Source organism: Ursus maritimus, unplaced genomic scaffold, assembly GCF_017311325.1.
Source record: "Ursus maritimus isolate PB19 unplaced genomic scaffold, ASM1731132v1 scaffold_33, whole genome shotgun sequence".
Taxonomy (NCBI): domain Eukaryota; kingdom Metazoa; phylum Chordata; class Mammalia; order Carnivora; family Ursidae; genus Ursus; species Ursus maritimus.
In genome coordinates, this window is record NW_024425897.1 from 14,846,277 (window position 1) to 14,872,460 (window position 26,184).

The 26,184-nt window shown below is 44.0% G+C and overlaps 1 protein-coding gene across 1 annotated transcript in view; it reads left to right on the plus strand.

Moving 5' to 3' along the window:
* Window positions 1-26,184, plus strand: part of CIT (citron rho-interacting serine/threonine kinase) — a 158,205-nt gene that overhangs the window by 79,959 nt on the left and 52,062 nt on the right. The window contains exons 13-22 of the mRNA XM_008707682.2: window positions 3,297-3,467; window positions 3,749-3,799; window positions 4,757-4,810; window positions 7,125-7,265; window positions 9,087-9,212; window positions 12,540-12,635; window positions 16,537-16,653; window positions 17,623-17,732; window positions 18,764-18,938; window positions 22,737-22,934. Coding sequence (XP_008705904.2) covers window positions 3,297-3,467; window positions 3,749-3,799; window positions 4,757-4,810; window positions 7,125-7,265; window positions 9,087-9,212; window positions 12,540-12,635; window positions 16,537-16,653; window positions 17,623-17,732; window positions 18,764-18,938; window positions 22,737-22,934 — 1,239 coding nt within the window. The remainder of the gene's footprint in view (window positions 1-3,296; window positions 3,468-3,748; window positions 3,800-4,756; window positions 4,811-7,124; window positions 7,266-9,086; window positions 9,213-12,539; window positions 12,636-16,536; window positions 16,654-17,622; window positions 17,733-18,763; window positions 18,939-22,736; window positions 22,935-26,184) is intronic.

A 26,184-nucleotide genomic window follows, 5' to 3' on the forward strand; every position in this document is an offset into this window, starting at 1 on the left:
GAAACTGAATTATCAGGACATTTTGAAAAGGTACATGCTGGTGGTTGAGTTCAAAGAGATATCTTTGATGATTCATACCACAGTTGGCATACATGTGGAGTTTTAGATTTAATGACTGCTGAAAGTTCCACCAGGGGGGCAGAAAACTTTTCAGTTTCAGATTTTCTTTCTCATTGGAAGATGGATTCATTAAATGGGCTTTTGGTGAGTTTTGGGAGACCAGTCTTTTCAGCAGACTTCTAGCGTTTGGTTTGCAGCTTGTCGATTCCTCCCAGATTTGGCATTTATTCCCCCCCACTTTTTCTCTCAAAAGCTAATTTCTGTACAGCTATTCGTTTTTTGATTTTCTAATCATTTTGCTTCTGCTTAGCACCCCCTGCAGAGTGTTCGCATTTGGTTTACAATAAAAACACCTTAGAGTCCCATCTGATAGCTCGATTGGTGGACCATTACTAGAGATTGCTGATGCCCCTCGCCCCTTCCTCAGGAAGGAGAACGGAAGTTTGAGGAACACAGAAGGCATTGGTGTTTTGGGATTTCTGATTGAATAGGAGTATGTCCGCTACTTTCTTCCCACAAAACTCTGAGTCTCCATCCAGGAGACCTACTTTAGGGCAGACCTCAAAAGTTGTCCATGGTTCCCCATCTTGGTTCCACTCAACACTGACTGACAGTCCATCCCATGCGGAGATACAACCGCTGTCTCTCAGCTCTTCTTGGAAACAGACCTGATTATCTTCTCTCAGATTTTTCCTGAACCAGGGATTTGGTTAGCTGTTGGATTTATAGGATTTCCTTGAAGGAGGCAGCATAATAACAGAAGCTCAACAGATGAGGTGGAATTCCTTTTGATGCTTGTAGCAAGCTGGGTACCCCAGGAGCTCAGATTGCTGATAGAGATGTTGCCTGATTCTTGCCTTCCTCCCCCTGGGCGCCAACAGCTCAGGAAAGAGAAATGTTGAGGGGAAGGAACAACGCTCTGTCCTTGCTCTTGACAAAACACAAAAATTACTTACCCTTCTTGCTGACAGAAGTTCCAGACAGAAAAAGGAGCTCGAGGATAAAAGATGCTCAAGATTTTTCTCTCAGCTCTTTGCTTCCTCTAGAGCTTGGTGTTTGTGCCTGTGAGCAGGGCCAGCAGTACTTTTAGGGACTCATAAAATGTTTACACTCTTTTTTTGTTGTTTTTTTTCTTCACCAGAAAAAAATTGAACTTTTAGGTCAAAGATACACTTTTCATAGGTAATACTAATGTTTTTGTCTCTATATGAGTGCCATTGTAAAATATAATTTTTTAAAAAGATTTTATTTATTTGAGAGAGCACGAGCATGAGTAGGGGGAGGGGCAGAGGGAGAATCAGACTCCCCACTGAGCAGGGAGCCTACATGGGGCTTGATCCCAGGACCCAGAGACTATTACCAGAGCCAAAAGCAGATCCATCCAGGCGCCCCATAAAATATAATTTTTAATGCATATATATATATATTTTTTAAATGGAGGAGGGAGTCCAGGGAGGCACAGTGCCCAGAGCCACAAAAGTCATAATGCAACCTTGGCCAAGGGGGCTAGAAAGTAAAGGATGCAAGTAAAGGATGTATCATTTCACATAATCTGGCTCATGTTCCACTCTCTCAGTTCAGATAATTGTAAGCAGGTTGTGAAAACCTTTGGTTCTATAACCCAGCATCAGCCACTTTGTGTGCACCTCCCAGACAGCCTGGTGCCCCATGACTTCTGGGACTGACCTTCAATAATAGTATGCTTAAGGGTGGGCAAAGTGAAATGAGACCATGCTCCACTCTGGGCCCATTATTTACCTTTCTCTATTATATGGAGAGGTGTGCTTGCATGAAAACCATCCAGTTTTCTTAAGAACATCACCTCTGCTTTAGAGTGCATCTGGGGGAATTTAGTGTGCATCTGCTACAGTGGGTTGAAAGGTTTGCTTTATACCCTGTTATTTAAAAAACCAATTATTGTTTTTACGGATTAAGAACATGTCCTTGCTTAATTGGTACCTCTTCAGTGATTTCTCGGGAGAATAGATCTTAGAGATATTCACTGTATATTGTGAATGTCAGAGACGGTCTTGATTCAATTCCTTGTTCTTTTCATTTTATATCGTTCCCCCCACCCCAAGTCACCTTGGATTGGATACATGTTCATTCATAATTCCTATATGCATATGCTTTGATTTTGCTAACAGAACATATTCATACTTTGCCCCAAAGTTTTCAAAATCGTTGCCCATTTCTCCTGGTAAATCCAATTTTGAAAAACCGATTCAAATGTTCTGTTTTGATTTTAGAAATTCATTTTGGAAAAGGTCAGGCTGTTTGGATCACTTTAAAGGTTTGCTCAAAGGAACAAGATAATTCTTTCTCCGGAGTTTTGCTCACAAGTTATTTTGACCAGAGCCAGTGTTTCTGACTCTTCCAAATTTCAGGGTGACTTGCATTTCAAGAGCAATGTTAAGTTCATCATTCAGTTTTGGGCCCAGAGAAATTAATGGTGAGAAACCGACATGATGAGTTTCACCTTCCAAGATTCTTTCCACTGAGATTTCCAGTTACCCCCTTGTGCCGTCTGAAAGGTTAATTTTAAAACTAGTACCATATCTAATTGTGTTAGGAGCACATGACTTCTAAAGGACAAATCTATATAAATGATTACCCTTGGAAGAAAGCTACACGTAAGCAGTTTATCCTGGTTGTTTAAAGAGCATCCCTTTCAGCTCTCCTGTGTTGCAGATGCCTTGAGGTTCTGTGTTACTTGTGTGGTATGATTTGCTCAAAGGATCTTATTAGGTACAGGCACACATGTTCCAAATGGTGTTGGAACCATAGACTAATGTTACATGTTCTACATTAAAACAATTTAAAGATTTTTATTTATTTGAGAGAGAGACCACGTGAGGAGAAGGGCAGAGGGGGAGGGAGAGAATCCCAAGCAGACTCCATGCTGAGTGTGGAGCCCGACTCGGGGCTTGATCTCACAACCCTGAGATCATGACCTGAGCCAAAACCAAGAGTCAGACAGTCAACCGACTGAGTCAACCAAGTGCCCCTACCTACATTAAAATAGTTTAAAGATTTAATATTCTTATCTCCTTCCTTGCCCTCCCTACAGCTCTCCTTTCTGCCCTTTTTGATCCATCTTTTCTCTAGGATTGTTCTCTGCTGATCTTCCTTCAACCTGCGTCTTCCCTCTGTGGTCCATGGTCTTCTGTCTTCACTGCCTGTCTTTTCTTTTAGGAATTCTAAAGTTCACCTTTCTTCCCTTGCCTGCTCTTTAGGAGTACCAGGCTCAAGTGGAAGAAATGAGGCTGATGATGAATCAGTTGGAAGAGGACCTTGTTTCGGCGAGGAGACGGAGTGATCTCTATGAATCGGAGTTGAGAGAGTCTCGGCTTGCTGCTGAAGAGTTCAAGCGGAAAGCAACAGAATGTCAGCATAAGCTAATGAAGGTAGCCAGCCATCTTCCAGAAGGCTGTTTTTGGGGTAGACGCCTGGATGATCTGAGCAAGAATAAAGGGAATACTAACTTAATGAGTATATGTTTAGGGGAATAATGGAAAACTGTGCAAAGCTCCTGGTCTTTTTTTAGAGAAGATAACATATTTATCATCATCATCGTCATCATCATCATTTGGCCGTAGAGATCAAGAAAGTATAGTAGGCAGTGCTGTCTCTGTAAGACTTTAAGGTTCTTGAGGTTTTCCAATATGTTTTATCTCTTAAATTACAGGCTAAGGATCAAGGGAAGCCTGAAGTGGGAGAATATTCCAAACTGGAGAAGGTATTTTCCATTATTGGTGTTGCTATTTTTGGTAGATAATCTGTATTTTTTTTTTAAGATCTTATTTATTGAGAGAGAGAGCTCACATGTGTGGGAGCGGAGGGGGGGCGGTAAAGGAGCAGAGAGAGAGGGACGGGCAGATTCATGCTGCGTGTGGAGCCCAATGCATAACCTGAGATTACAACCTGAGCTGAAATCAGGAGTCGGACACTCAATCGACTGAGCCATCCAGGTGCCCTGATAATCTTAAATGTTAGTTTCCACCGCCAGTCATTGGTTAAAATACTCTTGCAATGGATAGAGAACTCTCTTCCAGGTTTATTTTGATTGCCAATCTCTGGGCAACTATATTTAGCTTTAGCTGTGATTCTAAAAGGGATAAAAGACACCTCATTTTTAATCATGCCTGATCACGGTAACATACAAACTGAGACACCTAGTAAAACACAGGTGAAAATTTCTATAGTCTTAAGGCACTGGGCAACTTTTTTTTTCTTAAAGTTTGGTTTTTTGTTTTTTAAATTTTATTTATTTATTCGACAGAGATAGACACAGCCAGCGAGAGAGGGAACACAAGCAGGGGGAGTGGGAGAGGAAGAAGCAGGCTCATAGCAGAGGATCCTGATGTGGGGCTCGATCCCATAACGCCGGGATCACGCCCTGAGCCGAAGGCAGACGCTTAACCGCTGTGCCACCCAGGCACCCCTAGGCACTGGGCAACTTTGATTCTCTTGCCATTTGTGCGTTGCTGGTTCTAGGGAAGTAGCATTGGAGGTTTTCATTAGGACATTCAAAGACTTCTCTGATAGGCCTCTGTTCTCCCTCTCCATTAGTAGGGGCTGGAAAACAGAACAAAAAGACCCCACAGAAACCTTCAGAAAATAGCACTGCACTAAATGTAGCAAGACATTCATGCCAATTTACCTTTTGCTTTATTTCCCGGGATTTTAATTATAGATCAATGCTGAGCAACAGCTCAAAATTCAGGAGCTCCAAGAGAAGCTGGAAAAGGTAAGCCCGAGGTGATGTTTTGGGAACTTACCCCTCATTTCCAAATACTTTTCTTTGCCTTGTCTTGGAGCCTGAAAGATGAAAGAGACAGAATTAGTCAGCCAGCACCGAGGAAAATGAAGGGGGAGTGAGCTATTACCTGAAAATATCAGAGTTCTGAATATAGTTTCTCCTTTTGAGACATGTCAGCAGTGTTTATTTTTAAAAACCCAAGCTGCGTGAGACTCTCAAGTAAAAGTTCTAATTATACTATGACGGAACCCAAGAGGCCAGCAGGCCAGCTTCTCTCCCTTCAGGGGGCCAGCCTCCCCGTTTTGCACATTTGTAAGAGAAGCAGGTGTTGTTCATGACCCAGACGGCTTTCAGTGAGAAACTGTGGGCAGCCTTCCTGCCCATTGGAAGACTGGGGGAGCCAGGGAGTCATCTCTGGGTGGGGGAGGCAGTAGGTTTGGTTTACAGCATCCTGTGCAGTTGGTGCTAATGACTCTCCCATTAGCGGAATGCTGGAAATGCTAATGCACGGTGCAGAATGGATGTGGTTCTGAGACACGCCTGTCGCAGCAAGAATGTCCATGTGTTTCCTGGCCTGCTTTAATAGGGCCTTCTCTTACTTTTTTTTTGTTTGTTTTTTTAAATTTCAGTGAAAAACACATAACATTAAATTTACTGTCTTAACCATTTAAAAGATTTATTTATTTATTTGAGAGAGAAAGAGCGCGTGCATCCGTGCTGTGCCTGCAAGTTGGGGGAGGGGCGGAGGGAGAGAATCTTTAAGCAGGCTCCTGGGGAGCATGGACCCTGACTTGGGGCTTGATCTCACGACCCATGAGATGATGATCTGAGCTGAAACCAGGAGTCGGATGCTTACCTGACTGAGCCACCCAGGTGCCCCTACCATCTTAACTATTTTAAGTATAGAGTTCGGTAGTGTTGACTACATTCACATTGCTGTGCAGTGGGTCTCTGGAACTGAACCTCTTGACCTGCCCTTGGTAAACCACCTTTCTAGGTTCCTTTTCTGTGGTTTGGACTACTTTAGAGATGTCATATGAGGGACATCCTCAAGCATTTGTTCTTTCATGACTGGCTTACTTTGCTTAACATAATGTCCTTGAGCCTCATCCACGTTGTAGCGTGTGACAGGGTTTCTTTCTTTTTAAATACTGAGTGATATTCCATTGGTGGGTAGACCACATTTTGTTCATCCGTTCATCTGTCCCCTTCTCACCTATCCAGGACATCACTAATGAAAGCTTCTACCGCCCTCTTTCAGCTAGACATTTGTCGGAGGATTCATGTCTCTATCTAGAACTGTGTTCTCCACCAGAAGTATGATGCAAGCCACAAGTGTCAGCTACTGGTGTAATTTTAAATTTTGTAGCAGCCACATTAAACAGGCAAAAAGAAACAGGTGAAGTTATTTGAATGGTACAGTTTATTTAATCCGATAGAGCCAAAATATCATTGTTGCTTATATCAATTTAAAACATTGACACCGTTTCAATTTTTTAATGAATCAAATGTAAGTTATTTTAAAAATTAATTTTCCAGCCACACCAGCTACACTGCAAGTGTGTGGCCAGTGTCTCCCACGTTAGACAGTGCTAGTCTCAGAGATGAAGTTTTCTTGAAGTTTTGACTTTTTAAAAATTATAATTCAAAGCAAATAAGTGTGAGACTGTTGGTTTCTTACCCTTAGCTCTTTGTTCTGATGCTGTAAGAGCTGCAGTATAGTTAAGACCCAAATGAAAATTAACTTAAAAGGTTTAGCTGTTTTTTTTTTTTCTTTTTAAGCACACATTTGTGAATTACCAGTGAACTCTATGGTTGTTGTAGCCTTTGATAGGTTGAAGAAGAGCTTACAGTTTTTATCCTGTTTTTTAATAAAAGTAGTACCGATTCCCTGTAGGAAAATTAGCAAATGAGATAATTAAATAAGTAGAAACTTAATGCTCTGAGGGTAAATACATTCACACCTTGGTAGATAAGTCCTCCTAGTTCTTTCTGTTTGCATTTACTACATTGCATTGAATCTAAGATAATAATGATTATCAGATACACTCTGTGCACCCCAAGAAGGAAAAATTGCTGTCCATTTTAACTGTAAGATGCATTCCAAATTCAGTGATGTTNNATATATAAGTGCATTTCAGCGGAGAGGAAATACAGAATAAAGTGAATGTTAATGGGTTTTGAAAATGGATCTGGTATGTATATACTTAGTATTGCCTGACTTTTCCCACTGAGGAGATCGTCACCGTCTTTTTATATGAATGACTTTGGCCATCTGTCCCCCGTTCTTCTCGCCGGGTAGGCTGTCAAAGCCAGCACAGAGGCCACCGAACTGCTGCAGAATATCCGCCAGGCAAAGGAACGAGCCGAGCGTGAGCTGGAGAAGCTGCAGAACCGGGAGGACTCCTCTGAAGGCATAAAAAAGAAGCTGGTGGAGGCTGAGGTGAGCAGGGGTCCTCAGCCCACGGTGGACTGAGCCTGGGTCCTGGCGTGGCCGCCCGTGAACAGCTGACCAGCTTTGGGCCGTGCCGAGGAGAAGACACTGCAGAACCACTTTCCCTTCTGCCAATCCCTTTGCAACCTGAGAGGCTTGGCAACGTTCTCCCCAAAGGGGAAGGAAAGACGGGTCACAGCAGCTTCAAGTAGAAAAATGTCCTGATAAAAGTGTTGCCTTTCTGTTCCTTCTCCTCTGGCCTCACGAAACTGAAAGGATTGACGTTTCAGTAAACGAACTGTAACACTCTCCCTCAGTTTCTCTTTTCCTTCCCCTCTGTACCCCTGTTTTTTCTTGCCTCTTCCCCACAGAGTTAATAACGTTACCTTTCAAGGCTTCAGCTGTTACCTGTGTGTCGATGGCCCCCGGGGCCTATATTTTGGGCCTCTTCTCTCCCTCCAATTCTTTGTTGTTGTTGTTGTTGTTGCTGAAATATTTGATATAATTATACGGGAAACACATGAGTGTCTTCTCGCTGTAAAAAATTTGAACAGTACTGAAGAATGGAGAATAAGAAGTAACACTTCCCCCTTACTCCCCTCTGCCTGCCCCACCGCCTTGGTAATTGTCCCAGAGAACAAACAGATCGTAGTTGATTTAACCATTCTCCCCTCCCCCCTCCATTGCTGGGCCCTCTGCTTTCCCTGCCCCAGTGCCGGCTGGTGCATCAAATCTAGAATGAACTCAGTATCCTCAGTATCTTCCCCGACAAGCGGGGCTCCCTTCTTAATCTCCTCATGACAGTCAGGGCCACCGTCATTCATCTGGTCACCCCAGGCTTGAAACCTTGACATTGTCTGTTCCTCCTCGCTGCCTGCCATTGAGTGAGCCACTAAGTCCTATAAATCCAGCTGCACTCTCTCCCCCGTTCACCCCTGCTTGCCATTTCTGTGGGCCTCCTCACGGTCCAGGCCTTCTTCCCCTTAGTTGAGCATGCTTAGTCATTTCTTGGCCCTCCACTTTCCGTCTTCCCTTCCTCCCTGCTGGCTCATTTGATGTAAGACTCACAGGCCTCAACACGAGGCTCATCAGCACCCCCTGGCCCACCCCAGAGCTTTCAGAGCTTCCCTGTGTCCTCCGTGCACCCCTGAGCTTGGTACGTGAAACTCTAAGCCATTCGACCCACTAGTGTTCCTTTTTACCTTCTCTCCTACTCTGTCCCCTAAAGCATCTTATGCTGTAGCTGCTGGAGGCTTCACCTGGGGCCTCACTGGCTCCCTGCCCTGTCCCTATTTGTGTTAATGCATTTGCCTTCATCTGAAGGGCCTTCCATCCTCCCCTCCTGCCCTCCCCACTCCAGCCTGGGTATCCCAGTGCCCTCCAACGCTCACATCTCTGTGACTTCCCCCCTGAGCTCATTCAGTGAAAAGACCTCTCTCCCGCCTGCAAGCTCCCACTGCACTCTGTACCAATTTTCTGTATGGCCCTTCCCCATCTTAACCTATATTATGTTTCTTTGTGTTTGTCTTATCTTTTCCAAGGGCAGGAATTCTGTCGGCTCCCTCTCCGTATTTTCCGTGATGCCTAGTGTGATACTTTGCAGATAGTAGGTGCTTGGTAAATATTTGAATGAATGAATGCACTCTTGTAACCCAACACAACCAAGTACTTGGATTCTGGAATCTTCTTTACCTCACCGTTGCTTCGGGTGCCCGAGACTTCTCTTCCTGCCTTGCGCGTATGCTTCTCGAGGGCGCTCTCCCTCGGTGCAGGCGCTGTGCCCATAGCGGTTACTCCATTAAAACTCTCTGATTGATTCATGATCTACAGGAACGCCGCCATTCTCTGGAGAACAAGGTAAAGAGGCTAGAGACCATGGAGCGTAGAGAAAACAGACTGAAGGATGACATCCAGACAAAATCCCAACAGATCCAGCAGATGGCTGATAAAATTCTGGTGAGCAGGAACAAAAGCTGAAAAGTTAAAAGACAACAGGTTAGAGGTCACAGAGGGAAGGGGGTGAAAAGAGGAACGGAACGCCATCACCCAGGGGAGGTGTCACCGAGTAGGTGAATGGAGAGAAGTGGCTTCAGTGTCTGCCCCATGCTAGGATAGCACGAATAACCAAATGTTGGACGTCTCGGCACCGGTAACAGATTCGTAAATATTATTTTTCTGCTCTGTTTGCTACCGCCTGACATTTTAAAACATGAACGTGCATCCTCTGTCATTTTCGATACATTTTTACAGGAGCATTGACGTACTTCTATCAGCGAGTTTTGTATGGCTGTTAACTTTGCAATGGCAATTTGCAAAACAGTGGGGATTTAGACCTTTAAAACCAAAACCCAGATTTTTGCTTTTGGAGAAGAAAGAAATTAGTCATGCAGGGTTGTTTTTCGCAGAGTAGTATTTGTCATAGATCCGTGTTCACCCACTCACTCTCTCTGCTACAGTTGGTTATTAGTATTATTTTCCCCCCTTAATTTCTTAGATGTAGCAGGTCTTTTTTTAGGTTTGTAAATCATCATGATTCTGTTTTCGGCTCTGGTGACCAAATTAACTTCATCAAGGAAGGCCGGCTTGGGTGCTACTTGCAGATGTGGTGAGGTTTTGTCCCAGGCAGGTGAACTTTTAAAGGAATGTCCTTGGATCTTAGTCCCAAAGCCAGGAATGTGTGCCATGTTTGGGAATCTTAGCGATGACATGGAATCTATTCATAGCCCCCTCCTCCCTGTCCCTAGGAAAGACCTTGGAGTGGTCGACCGTCCCCTTCCACCCTAAGGAAGCAAGGTGGTGAGCAGGGCAGTGCATCTCTCTCTCTGTCTCTCTGCGTCCGTTCTGGGAAGTGGGTCACCTGCAACTATATGAACTCAAGAATGGCCAATTTATAGGCCTATCCTTAATACCAAAAACAAAAAAACCCCCCCAAACCCTTCAAAACTTTACTATGTTTGCATATATTCACGAAGATATGGATGCTCTTGAGCGAACAGGTGAAAGAGAAATTGGTGGAATTGTTTTGCTTTAACACACAGTCTTCGTATATACGTCTGCACACAAAGGCGAATGTGACTGTTAGTCAACCCTTTCTGTTCTCTTGTTCCATCATCAAAGTTTCTCTTGGCAATTGTCAATGTGTGAATTTTATCGTAAAATTAGATCCTACCGAGATCCCACCACCGCTGTCCCTTGCTTGGTGCAAACGAAGTGGTTAAGTCTCTTGTGGTTGCAAAGTGTTTCTCTGTTTAATGCTGATGTGTTCATTCATTCATTCAACAAATATTTAATGAGCTTCTACTATGTGCCAAGCACTGTTCTAGGAGCTGGAAATGTAGCAGTAAACAGCAATGTTTGCATAACAGGACTGAAGAGTTTGATCTAATACATAGAGAAAAGATAACATTTTACAAAAATGACAACAACAACAAAAAATGCCAAACCACCAAGAAGTCAGATTTAGAATATCTGCTTTTCCAAAGATTCACTTGCAATTAAAATGTAGGAGTAGAGAGTTCCACGTTCTTGGATTCTGTGTCGTAAACTCCCATTCATATATAGACCAGAAAATGGGTCTTCATGTTGTCAGGTTACTGGATCCGAGTTTTGGACCTTTGTTAGACTCTGCTTTCCATTCCTGTGCTATCTCAGGAGGATTGAAACTCAGACAAGATGATTATCAAGCAATTTCTAACAAAAACTAAACAGATTTCTTTGTTCGAGGGTATCTTGCCACCTGCCCGACTACCTTTGTGGTTGTGACTTCATTTATCGGAAAGTGCCTTTTGCTCAAGAAACCTGTGCTTAGACTGTGAAGTACCCAGGACGTGGGCAGAGGGGATCCTTACTACTGCCATATAATGATGATGCTTGGAAACAGATCCCACAATGTCATTTGCTTTAAAATATTTGCTATTCTGATAAGAACTTTTCAAAACAGGTAATTGGGGCTCTCATTAGAGCAAAGTCTTTTGCTTTAATGAAAGAAGTCGTTGTAGGAGATCTTTTAGTGCACATAAAGCCCTTAAAGTATGTTTTTATTAATTAAAATCCTGTTTACATTCAACTTTTCGAGATCACATCTGTTAGACTGCAATAGAGCTTGGGCACCTGGGGTCTTAAAATTGAACACTTTACTGGCCCCCAAAGCAAAGTCAATGCTTGTCAGCTTTAGAATTTAAAAAGCTTAATCAGTAACATTTTATGTGCATGTGAATCTGAAACTATTTTTCCCCCCATTTTACGGACATATCCTGTATAATTTCCTCATTCTTCAAAATTCTCATAATCACTTCCACTTCAAGGAAAAATTTCATAACTGTGAAGAGATGAAAACTTGGGGTAATGACTTTTGATATTAGTAATTAACTAATGGGTCCAGATTCATAAGAATTAATGTGGATGCAGAGATCTGCATTTAGAGAATGTTTCAGTGGATTGAATGCTGCCTTTTATAAGATCAGTTTATAATACACTGGCAAATGAATTGGTATAATTTTCAAATGAATAATGATTTTGTTTAAAAGCAGAAATCTTAGAACGAAGGGAATGTTAAATCCGAACTATTTATATCACTGCAAATTCTCTTCCCGTCTTTAATATATATGCATACATATTTAGGTCATTATTATCAGTGTATTTTATGTTCTACTTTGTTCCCATTAGCATTGTAGCCTATAAACATGATATCATATGAACCTCTCCAGATGTTCACATTCTTCACACACCAGTCAATTAAAACAAAAATCATTCAAACCTCAGAGTGTTTGAATTGTAACATTATTTTTCTTTACATAGCTAGGGTGAGCAATCGTGTTGATAATCAGGAGAATACAAAATATTTTTTTATCATGATAACTTGAAATTTAAAAGAAATTAAAATTACTGTTTTTCATTTAAGGCTGTTATGACAGTGAAAGTGGCCTGAGGCTCAAGACAGTGGTCAGGGGCTTTGTGCTGCACTAAACTTTCAAATGTTGCCTTGTGACTGTCCTTTCTCTGTGCACAGATGAAGAGCTGCCTTTGTTTGACCTGTCACACTGACAGTGTTCTGAGCCCAGCCCACCAGCTGTGTGTGTATGTGTGTGAATACTTGGACCCGGAAACCCCAGGGCCAAGGATCGGTGGTGGTTTCCTTCCCAAGAGCCTTAGGGCTAGTCATGAAGGAACATGTGCCTGTTTCTTGTGGTGCCAGTGCCAAAGTCATGTTTCCCGTGAATGTCTAACACACCTGAACTGTGTCTTTCCTTTTGCACACCTGACCGTCTGTTCCTTTGTGTCCAGGAGCTGGAGGAGAAGCACCGCGAGGCCCAGGTCTCAGCCCAGCACCTAGAGGTGCACCTGAAACAGAAAGAACAGCACTACGAGGAAAAAATTAAAGTAAACACACTTTCTGATCTTCCCCGGCATTCTTCCTCTGGCATGACATAGCTTCTGCCTCTTTCTGAGCACTTGGGGCTACCCCTGTTTGGGGTAAATCAGGCCATGGTGGGAGGTTTTGGGGTGTTAACCCATGTGGGGGATGTTCAAAAAAAATTTTTTTTTAATTGTTAATCTCAGTTCTGTCTTTAATATATTTTTTGCCCCACTGTCATTCAGTCCATGATAATTTAGATTTAGCCACAGGCTCACCATTCTTTGCTTTAATTTCCTTTCTGCATCTCAGACCCGAACCTTTTCCTTTCGTTTAAAGTATATCCCTGAGGACCTTCCTTAGTGAAGACCTGCTGGTGACAAGGTCCCGGTTCTGTGTGTCTGAAAGTGTCTTTATTTCACTCTCATTCTTAAAAGGTGTTCTGCCTGGGGATAGAATTCTGGGTTGGCAGTTATTTCTTAGGACACCCTTTGAAGGTGTCATTCCATTGTCTTTTGACTTTTATTATTGCTAATGAGAAGTTAGCTGTCAGTCTAACCATTGCTTTCTTTGGAAGTAATTGCTCTTTTTTGTTTGGCTGCTTTTAAAATTTTGCTTGGTCTTTAATTTTCTAAAGATTTATTGTGATGTATCTAAATGCAGATTGATTATTTATCTTGTTCAAGATATACAGGACTTTAAAATTTATTGGTATCTTTTATCAATTCTGGAAAATTATTGGTCACTATATCTAAAATATTGTCCCTTCTTCTTCCTTCTTCCTTTGTGAGAGTTTGAGTAGACATCACATGCAATTTTTTTTTCATATTTTCCAATTCTTTATCTCTCGGTGCACATTGGGGGTAAGTTCTGACTGATTTTCCACTTTACTAATTCTTACTTGTCAAATCTGCTGTTAAACCCATCCAGTGAGTTTTAAATTTCAGTTACTGTATTTTTGGTTTCTAGACATTTTTTTGGCTTCTTTCCAAGTTTACTAAATTATTTAAGACAATAATTTTCTATTCCCTGCATTCATTTTTAAGCTTGTCTTATTTCTGCTGTGTTTTCTGTTTCTGCTCTGTTTTCTCTTTGTTATTTTTCACAGTGCCTGTCTTCTTTTGTGCTTGGTCAGCTGCTCATTTTCCTCAGAAAATTGTTAGTGGGGATTCTTTGAGGCTTTGAATGAAAATCTGTGCCGTTCAGGGGCGAAGACAGAGGTCTTCTTACATTTTGAAGCTCTTAAAAATAAAGTTCAAGTTTATTTGGTTCAGCAAATACCTCAAGTTAAAAACAGCTTTGTGCCCATCTAAGCTCTCTACATTTCTGCTTTCACTTAGAATTTTAGTCTATAATTTTTAACTCTATTGCCAATTTTGGGGAAAATGTTTTCTATATCTTATCTAGCACTTTAAATCATTTTCCACAGAAGAGCTGGCCTAAATAATCTAGCCCAATATATAAAATATTAAATTCAGTTATTATTTCAATTATTGAACTTATTTCGATTCAGTTATTAATAAACTCAGTGATCAGAAAAAATGCCAGCTTATCTATTTCCTTTTAAAATCAGATCACATTTTCATTATGATTTTGGACCAAGGCTTTAACTCAATTCTTGTGTTCCTGAGACTCAGACATTGGTCATTATATCTTAAGTAGTATGTCTTCCCTTCCAAATCAGACAATAAAGGAGGCTTTTAATTTTTGTGATGATCCTGTTATATATTTGGTTGGTATTCTCCGTGCCTTTTTTGGAGAACCAAACATGTATATGCCCACACAGCATGGCATCATCAGCATCATCACCACCCTGGTACCTTCGTTTTTGTTGTTTTTTGTTTTGTTTTGTTTTTTTAACTCCTGGTGTTACTTTTGGCTATTTTTCATTTTAAAAAAATACAGAAAAATAACCTAGAAGCTACTTCAAAGTATTGTAGTGTGACCCCCTACTCAGCATATTTTAAACTTTATATGCCAGTTCCTTTTGATTTGAATTCTTACTGGCTTCCCAACTTTTATCTTTGGAATAAACCAACTTCCAGAATATTATGAGAATGTGTGCAGTAGTCCACTGGCACCTTTGCACGATGAAAATAGCCATTCATAAAATTCATTCTGTAATTTGGATGAGTATATTGACTTTGCTGTCTGAAAGCTGTGTTCCGCCTTAAATTGATATAAATATCTACAGTGGTTCTCTCATTTCAAATTCCTTGCTTCCCTCCCATGCATCCTTCTTCTTGTTCATCCTTCTGCCACTTTAACCCTATCAAAGCCGAGGTGTGTACGTGTTTGATAGAGGCCTGTTCCTCTCTACCTCTTATTGGTATCCATCGCAGCCCAAAGTTGAGGTTTTATTTTGAGCATGAGTCACCCTGAAAATGAGCTTCATTGCTTTAGCACCCCATAAAAAGGAGCATACCTGGTCTAGGTACTGTGTGGTCTCCGTAGCCTTCTAGATGGGGAGAACTTGTTCTGTAGATCCTAGGGAATGTTATGGGAAGACTTGTTTTCTTCTGTCTTCCCTACTGGAATCTTTATGAAACCATTTCTTTTTAGCTTGTCCTGCCTTGTGCTTCCTGTTCCAGCCTCTCTAAGGCCATTTTAGTAATTATCATGGTCATACCCTAGATTCTGTCCTTTTCTTGTTCATAATTTTAGAATCACGCCCCAACATCCTAGAGAATGGGCCACTTATCCTATTGAGCTGCTCCCCTCCTCCCCTGACCTGTCCTCCACCTTTTGTTCTTCTCCACAGACTTTCAATCTATTTTTTTCATCAGTCGGTTCTAGTTTAAAGCCCTCTTTGAAATCTGTTCTTTCCTCTCTCTATCATGTGAACCCCCTTCCTGCTGACTGGCTCCTTTTAGGAGCAGCTCATGTCCCCATGAGCCACGAAGGTCCCTTCACAATAGACATTGTGGGAAAGGCAGATTTCAATCCCCTCTGTGACCCCAATTCTTTCAGCTTCTTCCCAGTATCAGAAGCAGTTGGTGTCATTCAGAAAAGGCAGAGTGGATTCTCTGTGATGAGAAACACAGGATTGTGGTCAAAGGCTCAGGCAAGTTATGATGTTGTCTTCCTTTTTTTCCCCTTTCTTTCTTACTTGTTGTTTTGGCAACTGGTAGGCCTGTGTGTGCCTTGCAGAACATTAGATCAAGCTGGTGGATGGTGACACCATTACTGTTTTATTTTTTTCCCCTTGGGAACAGTAGGTGCTTGCTGTGGTGTTCTCAGCACTGAGAACACATGATTTCTCTTCCCCTGGGAAAAGGTTTCTCTTTCCAGTGCTTTTTTTTTTTGTTTTTTGGTTTCCCAGCCAGATCAGAGGAAAGAACGAAGGAGGAAAGAGGCACTTTTCCCCCCCCCTCTCTTTTATGTTGTCTTTTCAAACTATTGACTCTCCACCTACTTTATTGGTGGGCAGAATCCTCTTGTCCCTGGCTGTTTTCAAATATCAGCCTTGGTCGCACAGACATCCTCGGTCTTCAGCTTTCTGTGCCTCCATATACAGCCTTGGAGATACCTAGATTAATTCTGTACAGATAAAGAGCGAACAGTGTTCTGAAAACTGGTGCATTGACTACGATAAGGTTGTCCCCAGGTAACATCTGCACATTGTAAGATCTGGGACAGATCCTTTTTCTCGCATTTTGGAGTCCTCTTCCACTGAGGATATATACCTCTTGAGGCTTTTTGGTTGCTGATTTTAAAATAAGTTCTTAGTTTAAGTCTGCTGGTTTGATGGTCATGCTTTACTTCCTACCCTCATCCTGGCTCATAAGCAGACTCCCAGTCCCTCTCTTTGCCCCAGAGTTTTCTTGGCCTTTTCACTGCTTCTCCCACTTTTCCCAAGAGCCCCCCAGTTAATCTTCCCTGCTCAGCTTTGCTACTCAGAATGCTAACTTCTTTTGTTTCTTGTAGGTGTTGGACAACCAGATAAAGAAAGACCTGGCCGATAAAGAGACTCTGGAGAATCTGATGCAGAGACACGAAGAGGAGGCCCACGAGAAGGGCAAAATTCTCAGCGAGCAGAAGGCGGTAGGTATAAGGAATCACAAAGCCAGTTTTCCAAGGAGGGTTTGTGAAACGTGCCCGGAATCACACATCCAAGGAGAGTCCATTCCAGCTGATGAATTATTCTTCCTGTTTAATCCCGTGGAGTTTGTTGCCTACAGCAAGCTCTCTGCAACTCCTTTATCTCCTAAAAGCAGCGGGGGTGGTGGCTCAGGGTGGCCAGTTTTGCCTTTCATGCTCTTCTTTAAGGACTCATGCTGGTCTGCCATCAACATTGCCCTTCACAATGCCACCTGACAAAAGGGCCTGTGGCCCTACGTCTTCCTTATGGGCTTCCTTTCTCTGCACTCACTGCTTGGCCTTTCTAACCCATGTAGGCATGGGTTTCGGAAACTTTCTGCTCATGAGGTTCACCTGTGATGCTTGTTCATCTACCCATGGTTTCAGACCCCACAGGGACTCTGCACCTCAGAATCTCTAAGGGAGGGTCCTGGGAAGTTGTATTTTTAATCAGCACCTTCCCTCTCCCCCTCCTCCCCGATTCTTATGATTTATTAGGTTGGGAAAACTTTGATGTAGAGAATTTAGGATGGTAGTGAAATGACAGCCCCATTGGTGATAAGAAACTCGAGTTTGCAGATTCAAGTTAGAGGCTCCGGGAGGCCCAGGCCACATGCAGAGGACATGGGGATTTAACGAGGCCTGCTTACTCACAGAATGTTGGGTTCCTAAGTTGGCCCTTCCGTGTGGTTTTAACGCAGGCTGCTTAGGTAGTGGGGGGACGTGTAATCTCCGAGAAAACAACTGAGTGCCATTGTCTGGGCAGTAAGACATGTGACCCTCAGGCTACAGAGCAGTTGACGCGCCTGTTACCTCTCGTCAGATAGCCTGAATTTCAAGGGGAGCCTTTGACCCTGGCCCCCTGGTCCACGTTACTCTCATTCTGGTAGAACTGTCTGTGTGTGAGGTTTCAAAGGCCCCCCTGTATTTCAGATGATCAATGCTATGGATTCCAAGATCAGGTCCCTGGAACAGAGGATTGTGGAACTCTCAGAAGCCAACAAACTTGCGGCAAACAGCAGTCTTTTTACCCAGAGGAACATGTAAGTATTCACATTCCACCTGCGTGCATGATTACACATTGGTCTTCTCTCCTGGGGCAGAAACTTCATTTTTCTGTCTGATGAAGCCAGAGCACATTTAATTACTTATGTAGTTTGTTCCAGACCCTGTTCTACCTGTGTAATTTTGCCCTCTCTTAAGTGGTCTCATTCTGCCATGCCCTTTCTTTGGAGCTGGGTTTTCTTAAATGCTTCAAATTGCCATCAGATGACAGAGTGCTTTGCTCTCTCTAATGAGGGCTATTTATAGTTAGCTTTTGGAGAGCTGCGGGCCTTGTTCCCCAGACTTGCCTCCTGTGATTAGCCAGAGGTGATCTTGTGTGTGCCTGGTGGGGCCATCCGTCCTGCTCTTGTTAAGTTAGGCCCAGGGGCATAAGGTTTGCAAAGACTCCGTGTTCTAGGAGCACTCGGATCTTAATCTTCTCCCCCAAAGAGTTATCATCTCTGGGATTCCCCCCCCTCCACCTTAGGTACCTCTCCTCAGAGATCTTCTAAAACATTCCCATTTTCACTTAAACCATCTCAGTGGGCCACATTTTGTTTTTTGAGTTGTTCCAGTTTCTCATACTTGTGAACAGTCTGGGGAGGCGAGTGAGGTCTATGGAGGAGTGGAAGGAATAGGATTCCTTCCCCTCACTGCCCTTTCTTCCCCAGGGCCCGCCTCCGTGAGTGGTTGGGACACTCTTGTACTCTGCAGAGGCCCCTTTCTGCCCCTAGACAGACTCAAAAAAAGGTCTACCTTAGGAGGGAAATGTTAGTGTCTCTTGCATTCCCCCTGACCTTCCTCAAACCCATAGACAAGGGCTTCTGAACAGTGAGGACTAAATGGGTCCCAGGTCCCCATGCTGGGATCAGGCTCACGAGGCTGGGTCAGGACAGAGCCAACCTGGGAATGACTGTGCCCACTTACAAAGACGCACCTCTTACTCTGTTTCTTTCTGGCCTGCTGAGGGAACATGCTCACCTCTAATGAGACTGTGATTTTGCTTGGCTCCTCCCACCACCCCCACCAGGAAGGCCCAGGAAGAGATGATTTCAGAACTCAGGCAACAGAAGTTCTACCTGGAGACACAGGCAGGGAAGCTAGAGGCCCAGAACCGAAAACTGGAGGAGCAGCTGGAGAAAATCAGCCACCAAGACCACAGTGACAAGAATCGGCTGCTGGAGCTGGAGACAAGGTTGAGGGAGGTGAGCGTGAGGGGCCCTCTTCCAGGAGGATTCACTGGGGGTTGGGGTCCCCGAAACCAGCCAGGTGTCAGGCATCGGTCAGCATATACCTAAGAGGCGCTATGCATGGCGGCGAAGAGTGCAGACCTGGCCGCCCTGACCTGGGATAGGATTCCACTTCCATTTCTTGCGAGTACCCTGACCTTGGGCAGCATACCTTCTCTCTGGGTTTCCATTTCCTCATTGGCCAAATGGCCATGACGAGGGATCTCCCTCCTAGGGTCACAAGGATTATGTATGTTGGTGCCTTTGTCAAACTGGGAGGCAGAGTGATTCCTCCCTTATCCTGATTTAGCGAGGGTCACATGCCTGAGTCCACACTCGGGGTTTAGCGCCTGGTCCATCGTGTGGCCTGCTGGGAGTGGCAGCGGTCTCCTAGTGTCAGTGGAAGAGGAAAAGACAAATCTCAATTTTAATGAAACGTGGTTCTCTTCAGAGACATAAGGAAGCTGGGAAGGGTAGTCAAGTTTTGGGGAGGAGAATGCAGCACATTTGGTCGCAGACACATTGAGGTTGACTGAGGCTGTGATGGCACGTGTCCTCACGCACTGTATACCGTTAAATGCCTGCTGTGTGCTGGCCAGTAGCCTGGCTCTGCAGTGGCCATAAGACAGACCCTGTCCCTGATCCTGGGGGCTGTCGCCTAGTGGGCAGGGTTAGCTGGCTGGACAGAGGAGTTCAGGAGAGTGGTCGCCAGAAGCGTGACCTCCTGGCTGGACGAGAAGATGACGTGTCCAGAGCCTAGTGGGTAGGTGCTCAGGTATTTGTGATGGAACTCTTCAAAGAGAACATGGTCTCCTTTAAAGGAAAAGACTGTGAAGCAGACAGAGGTCTGAGGACTAAACTTGGGGATACCCATGGTTCTTGTGCTGGAGTGTGAAAATGAGGCCAGTCCTCCATAGGACAGAAAAAAAAATGCGTTGTCTCGTGTTTTTCAGGGGTGGTCCAGGTGTAGACCCTTCCGTTAGGATCATCCGGTGTGTCTGTTGAAATGCAGATTCCTGGGCCTCTTTCTCTCTTAGCATTTTTGAATGAAATAGGATGTGGGGGGAAGTGGGGAACAGGGATCTGCATTTTGGACAATCTCTGGGTGATTCTTATACTCCCACAACAGTGGTTCTGGGTTGTCCAAAAGCCTTAGGTGGTGGTTTCAGTTTTATTATCCAGGCTATATTTTTGCTGTTCAGTAAGTTTAACAACATTTCCCTGTAGTGTCAGCCTTAAGAGTGTGAGTGTAAATAACTCCGATTTCTTTGAGCGTGGGAACACTGACTGTTTTGCCTTCCCTTCCCACAAATGTCTCTCTTAGCTTGGCACCTGCCCTGCATCTGTCGCTCATCTGGGCAATTAAAATGCCCCAGGGGGGAGCGAGTTGCTTTTTTTCTTCAATCCGTACAGCTTGCCCCCCCAAGGAAGGTGGGAGAAGATTAGAATGCTGGTAAGAGGCTCAGGGCCGTCATACTCACTGGGAGTTCTGGATCTTAAGCTTTAAATATAACAAGGCAGGTCCACCTTCTCTTTGCTGCCTGCTGCTACGGAGATTGGGGGCAGAGGCCTGTCAGCCTCCGGGTTGATCCACCTGCAAGGCTTCCCGCACCCAGTGCGTGCAGTGTGAGCTCTCCCCTAGCCAAGTGTGTGGAGTTGCGAAGGTGCGGGGGTCTGGGACCCTTCTGTCATTGCACAGCATTCTACTCACCCACCTCCGCATGACTCGCTGTCACCTACCTCCTCTGGTTCTGCCAGGTGGCCCCAGGGGAGCTTTCTGGCTCGCTGGCGGAGTTGCAGCCTGCTCTGACTGCTGGCATTTTAATAAGACAAACAGCAAGTTGTGGACCCTCGAGCCGGACTTCTGGGTTCGAAGCCAGCCCTGCCATTGTGGAGCTGTGTGACGTGCTCAGTCTCATACTTTGTCCGTGCTGCTGTGTACGATGGAGGCGACAGTAGTGCCTCCCTCTCTGGGTTGTCATGAAGTTGGACGAGCTGAAAGAGTGCCTGGCGCCTTGTGAGCGAGTACTGCCTGTGCTGCTGTCGTGTCGCCGCTATCGTCACTAGGGGGAGAGCGCAGCCGTGGCTAAGGCTGCCGCTGACTGGCTAAGGGCTCCCAGACCTAGATTGCCAGCCTAGACCTTTCTCATGAGGCTCTGACCCATTGTCCCAGTAGACGTTAGACACCTCCACCTAATGTCTCCCTTGCTGCTCAAGTTCAACACATCAGCATGGAATTTCTTATCTTTCTCCTTAGAGTGGCTCTTCCTCTTGTGTTCCCTAGTGTTCCCTGGTATAGCAGAGGTCTCCCTGCGCAGTTCACCTGGCTGGAAGCTCAGGCGTCACCTTCGGTCCCTTGTCTCTTGCCCCACCTCAAATTAACCACCAAATGCTGTTGGTTCTCTAGGCTTAATCTTTTATAAGTCTTTGTTCTCTTCACCCTTATAGCTTTTGGGACTCGGGTATCACCTTTTCCAGGGGACCCTTCTCTGACCCTCCTAAGCTGGATGGAACATCTCCTTTGTGTCCCCATGGTCTTGTGAGTTTAGGTCATCACGTTGTATACCTGTTGGCAGCTCCTTTAGACAGTGAGCTTCCTGAGGGCAGCAGGAACCTCTTATTTGCTTGACATCTCCAATGACTGGCACAGAGTCTGGTCTCTAGGACAAACTTGTCAGTGTTGGTTATGTCAACAGATAGGCCATGGTCTTCCTCATCTCCATGCCTTTAGATGTCTTGGTTTCTCTGCTTGGAATTTTCTTTCCTATTTGCTGATTTGGCTCCTATAAGTTCTTCAATAAACACATGCAGTGTTGTTCCCTCCTTTACCCTCCACTGCGTTCCCACTACATCCCCACGTATTCTGACCATTACACTTGACCACATATATGGTAATGGTTGGCTTTCATTTTTCCTCCAGCTCAAGGGCAGAAACTGTCTTTCATCTTCATATTCCTTTTTATGTGGAAGTTGCTGAGTACATTTTCTTGAATGGATGAAGCATTGAGTAGATAGAATGATAGATGGGCAGGTGGAGGGAAAAATGATTTCTTCATTCCATTAATGTGGGTTACCTAATTAGAACAAATCAGAGCGGGAGTATTTATTTATTTATTTGTTTATTTATTTATAGATTTATTTGAGAGAGAGGGGAGGGGCAGAGGAAGAGAATCTTCAAGCAGACCCCCATTGAGCACAGAGCCTGACGTGGGGCAGGATCCCATGACCCATGAGATCATGACCTGAGCCGAAACCAAGAGTCAGATGCTTAACCGACTGAGCCGCCGGGGCACCCCAGAGCAGGGACACTTAAAATAAATAGAATGCAGTTCTGTTGTTCCATTTTTATCCTAATTGTAAAGAGATCCCTGTTACCAATATGATGTTATTTATAGCCATTTACTTTTAAATGCTTTTCTAATAAGAGTAATTGTCATAATTTTCAGTTGAGATTCTTGTGTGGTTTTTCTTTTGAAACCTCCCCAGTGCTTTGAATGTTTGTAAGTAAGGGCTGGTTTGTACAGACATTCTCTTACGCGTTCTTGCTCCTGGTCATTTCTTAGACTCCTAAAGTCAGATCCGTGTTATAGCAGATCCATTTTCTCCTTCTCAGTTGAGCACTGGGAATTTGAATCCATGACCACATTTAAGATGCAAGTTGAACAGCAAGTTGCGTCTCAGCTAGTCAGGGTCAGCTCGTTAGACTAGCGAGTTGCATTCTCTCTAGTTCGAGTCAACTGAGCATTTGTGTGTGTCTCTCTCTGCCCTTCTCAGGTCAGTCTAGAGCACGAGGAGCAGAAACTGGAGCTAAAGCGCCAGCTCACAGAGCTGCAGCTCTCGCTACAAGAGCGCGAGTCCCAGCTGACGGCCCTGCAGGCTGCCCGGGCAGCCCTGGAGAGCCAGCTGCGCCAGGCCAAGACGGAACTGGAAGAGACCACGGCAGAGGCAGAAGAAGAGATCCAGGCACTCACGGTAGGTCTGCGGACAGGTGCCTTCAGGCTGCTTCAGGCCTCAGCCGGGATGAGTGTGCGCTGAGGAGATTTGCTCACTTGGAGAAATCCCAAGAGAGAAAAATGATCCCTAGAGATATTTAATGGCCAGAAAACTGGCTTACATGAGGATTCTCCTTCATGAGAGTTAGTGTTAACATCTGACCTTTCCTTAGTATCTTGAAAAAGTCCCTCCTTTATGTATCTTTCCTCTTTTAAAAATAGTCATCATTAAATTTACAATTTTAGTTTGAGCTGAAGGCCATTTACCTGAATCTTCTACTTCATTTTCAGTGGTCATTAAAAAAGTAATAATCTTATATCTTACAATAGTCTTCCTACCACATTTCTATTTTTGTATTGGTTAACCTCATTTGCATTACTTTTTTTTTTTTTAAACTGTAAATTCTCCTTCAGGTCTTATGTATGCATCTGCTATGTTCTGGATGGAAAAGATTATTCTGAATGAGAAATTCTTTTCTCTAAGAGGGACCTGGCTTTGCTCTTTCTGAGACAATAGTTAACTGAAGAGTGTTCTCAGAAATTCGAACTTGGAGGGTAGGCGAGGGTGTCACTGGATTTAGACCTTGGTTCTTTCTGGAAGTCTAAAAATATGACTTTTTCAGTTTCCCATAGTTGATCCTTCTCATGGGGACTGACCCAGGCTAATAAAACTGACAAGAACCTTACAGATAAAATGCCAACTTATCAACTTACAATGGAAAATACAACCACCAAGTTGACTGGGATGCTCTGGGTGGCTCATCTTCCCATTTTTTTCTCCTTCAGAGAAGTCCCCTTAAAAACCTCATTTCTCTTGGAAGGCTGCTTGGTGGACCTGGACTTGGCACAGAAAGCCGAATGAGTTTAATGGCTAGTATCAGCCAAGCAAATGCATTGCTAATAGTAACATAGTGTACTTGCCAAGTGGACAGGCACAGTCATGCCCGCTGGTCAGGGTACCCTCTTCCGTGGGCAGGGCACAATGCAGCTGATTGGGTTTCGTGTTTTCTAAAATAAGGTGCCTAGGTGGGTACCTTACTCACTCTGATTCATCTTGGATGCGGTCCTCATTTCCATCAGTGAACATCTCTAAGCATGTAGAGTGGGGTTACTTCTACAGATGGCCATGCACATTCATTGCTTATGATTTATCCTGTTCAGAAGTAGTGTGTGTGTGTGTGTGTGTGTGTGTGTGTGTGTGTGTTTTAAATGATCTTATTCTTAGAAGTTACCTCCCATTGTTGGTTTTGGGAAGCCCATTATCTGAACCAGATTGGGAACATGATCTGACAGTGCCAAGGTCCTTATGGACTAGTGTAGGACACAGAGGCTTTCAGGATTCTAGGGATACAGAGTAACTCCTATTAGGAAGGTGCAAGTGCATCTCAGATTTTCCAGGACTTATGTCAAGGTCAGATATTGATTGCAACCTTAGTTTCTCAGTGAGAACACTCCCTGTGTGCTATGCCCCCAATACTTGGTTTGGAAAAGAAACAGTCACGATATCTCTTTATTTATCCTCTGCCTTGTATCTTTCCAAACTGCTCTGAATCCATTTTGAAACAAAACAGTATAACAAGATAAAATAAGAAAGAAAAGGCCAAGAGAAAATAAGTCTATAGAAGAAAAATATGGAGGTAGGAAAGAAATGAATATAAAAGAATGCTTGCCAAGAAGGCTTATGTGCTTTCTGGAATCGGCTGGATGGGGAGAGAGACAGGCAGATAGCATTTCTTAGCTGCTAAAGGAGGCATCGGCCACTATTATATTGAATGCATTGTATATTAATATTTTCTCCCCCTGTCCAAACCACCCACGCTCTGAGAGAAGGAGGAGATATCAGTAATCTAATCCATACTTAATGAGTCCTTGCTATGTGCCTAGTGCTGTGTCTTTAGCCTTTTCTCCCCAGGGGATTGGCCTGTAATTCCTCAAATCCTTTTACTTTGGAGCAGAGGAGAAGGACACATTTATCTCACTGCTCTGTTGGAGTTGGGAGGGAGGGTGGTGGCCATGCATCTTATCCTGCCCATTCAGAAGGAGGAGGATATAAAATAGAGCATGTGTCACTGCTGTTTATCTGTGGGGAAATTAGTCTTTAAATCCTGTCTTACTGCTGTTTGGAATGTGCTCTGTCTAATGGCTGCTGGAAGCCTTCACAGCGGCAAGTCACGACTTAATTTAGTCAGATGAGATCACTGCCTCAGAGCATCTTCTTGTGAAAAAATAAAGAAACAAACCTCCCTAAGTCTAGAAACTAGGGCTCTACCACTCTTGCAGATGAAGATGCCTTGGAAAATAGGGCTTTTTCAAAGCGATGGCAGGAAAAAACAAAAACCACCTCACAGCTGTTTGTAGTCTGCCATGCAAGAATCCAAATCCTGAATCAGCTTGCCTCGGTCCAGTTTTGAGGCCTTGGGTTTTCCTTTCCCCTTCCTCCGATTATGTCCAATAAACCTGATTATGGACTGCATGCGGCTGTTGCCTGAATGGCTTTGTTGAATTTGTGCTGAAGACCGTATTTTCTGAGAGAAAGAGGAAATGGCCACAGGTGCAGTACCCTGACTCTGTGTCATTGTTCAGGCCCCAGGGCAGGCTCCACGTAAGCATCTGCCAAATTAAATCAGCTGGATCTAAAATGGTCTCCGAGGAGATCTGCGAACTTCAGAGCAGGCTGATTTATTCATAAAAGGGAACGAATAGTCAAATGGGCTATTACTGCTTCATTTTAAGAGGCTACCATCTCCTAGCCTGGGGAGGGAGCAGTTACTCTGGTCTCTGGCCTTGGAGCAGATCAGATGGAGTACAGTTCAGCCAGCGGTCTCCATTGAAAAAGCATGGCCGGTCTCCATTGAAGTATGGCCGGGCCTGCTGGGAAGCCACTTGTTGGTCTCCTTGATGTTTTCTTGCTACCCACTCCCACCCATTGTGTTTGCATGGAGATTCATTGGCCATTAAAGTTAAGAATGAATCAAGGTGGAGGCCAACAGGAGAGTCATATTGAAGGGGAGGGTAGGCAGAAGGGGGAATGAACCACGACAGACTATGGACTCTGGGAAACAAACTGAGGGCTTTAAAGGGGAGGTGGGTAGGGGTTTGGGATAGGCCGGTGATGGGTATTAAGGAGGGCACATATTGCATGGAGCACTGGGTGTTATACACAAACAATGAATCATGGAACACTACATCAAAAACTAATGATGTATTGTACAGTGACTAACATAACATAA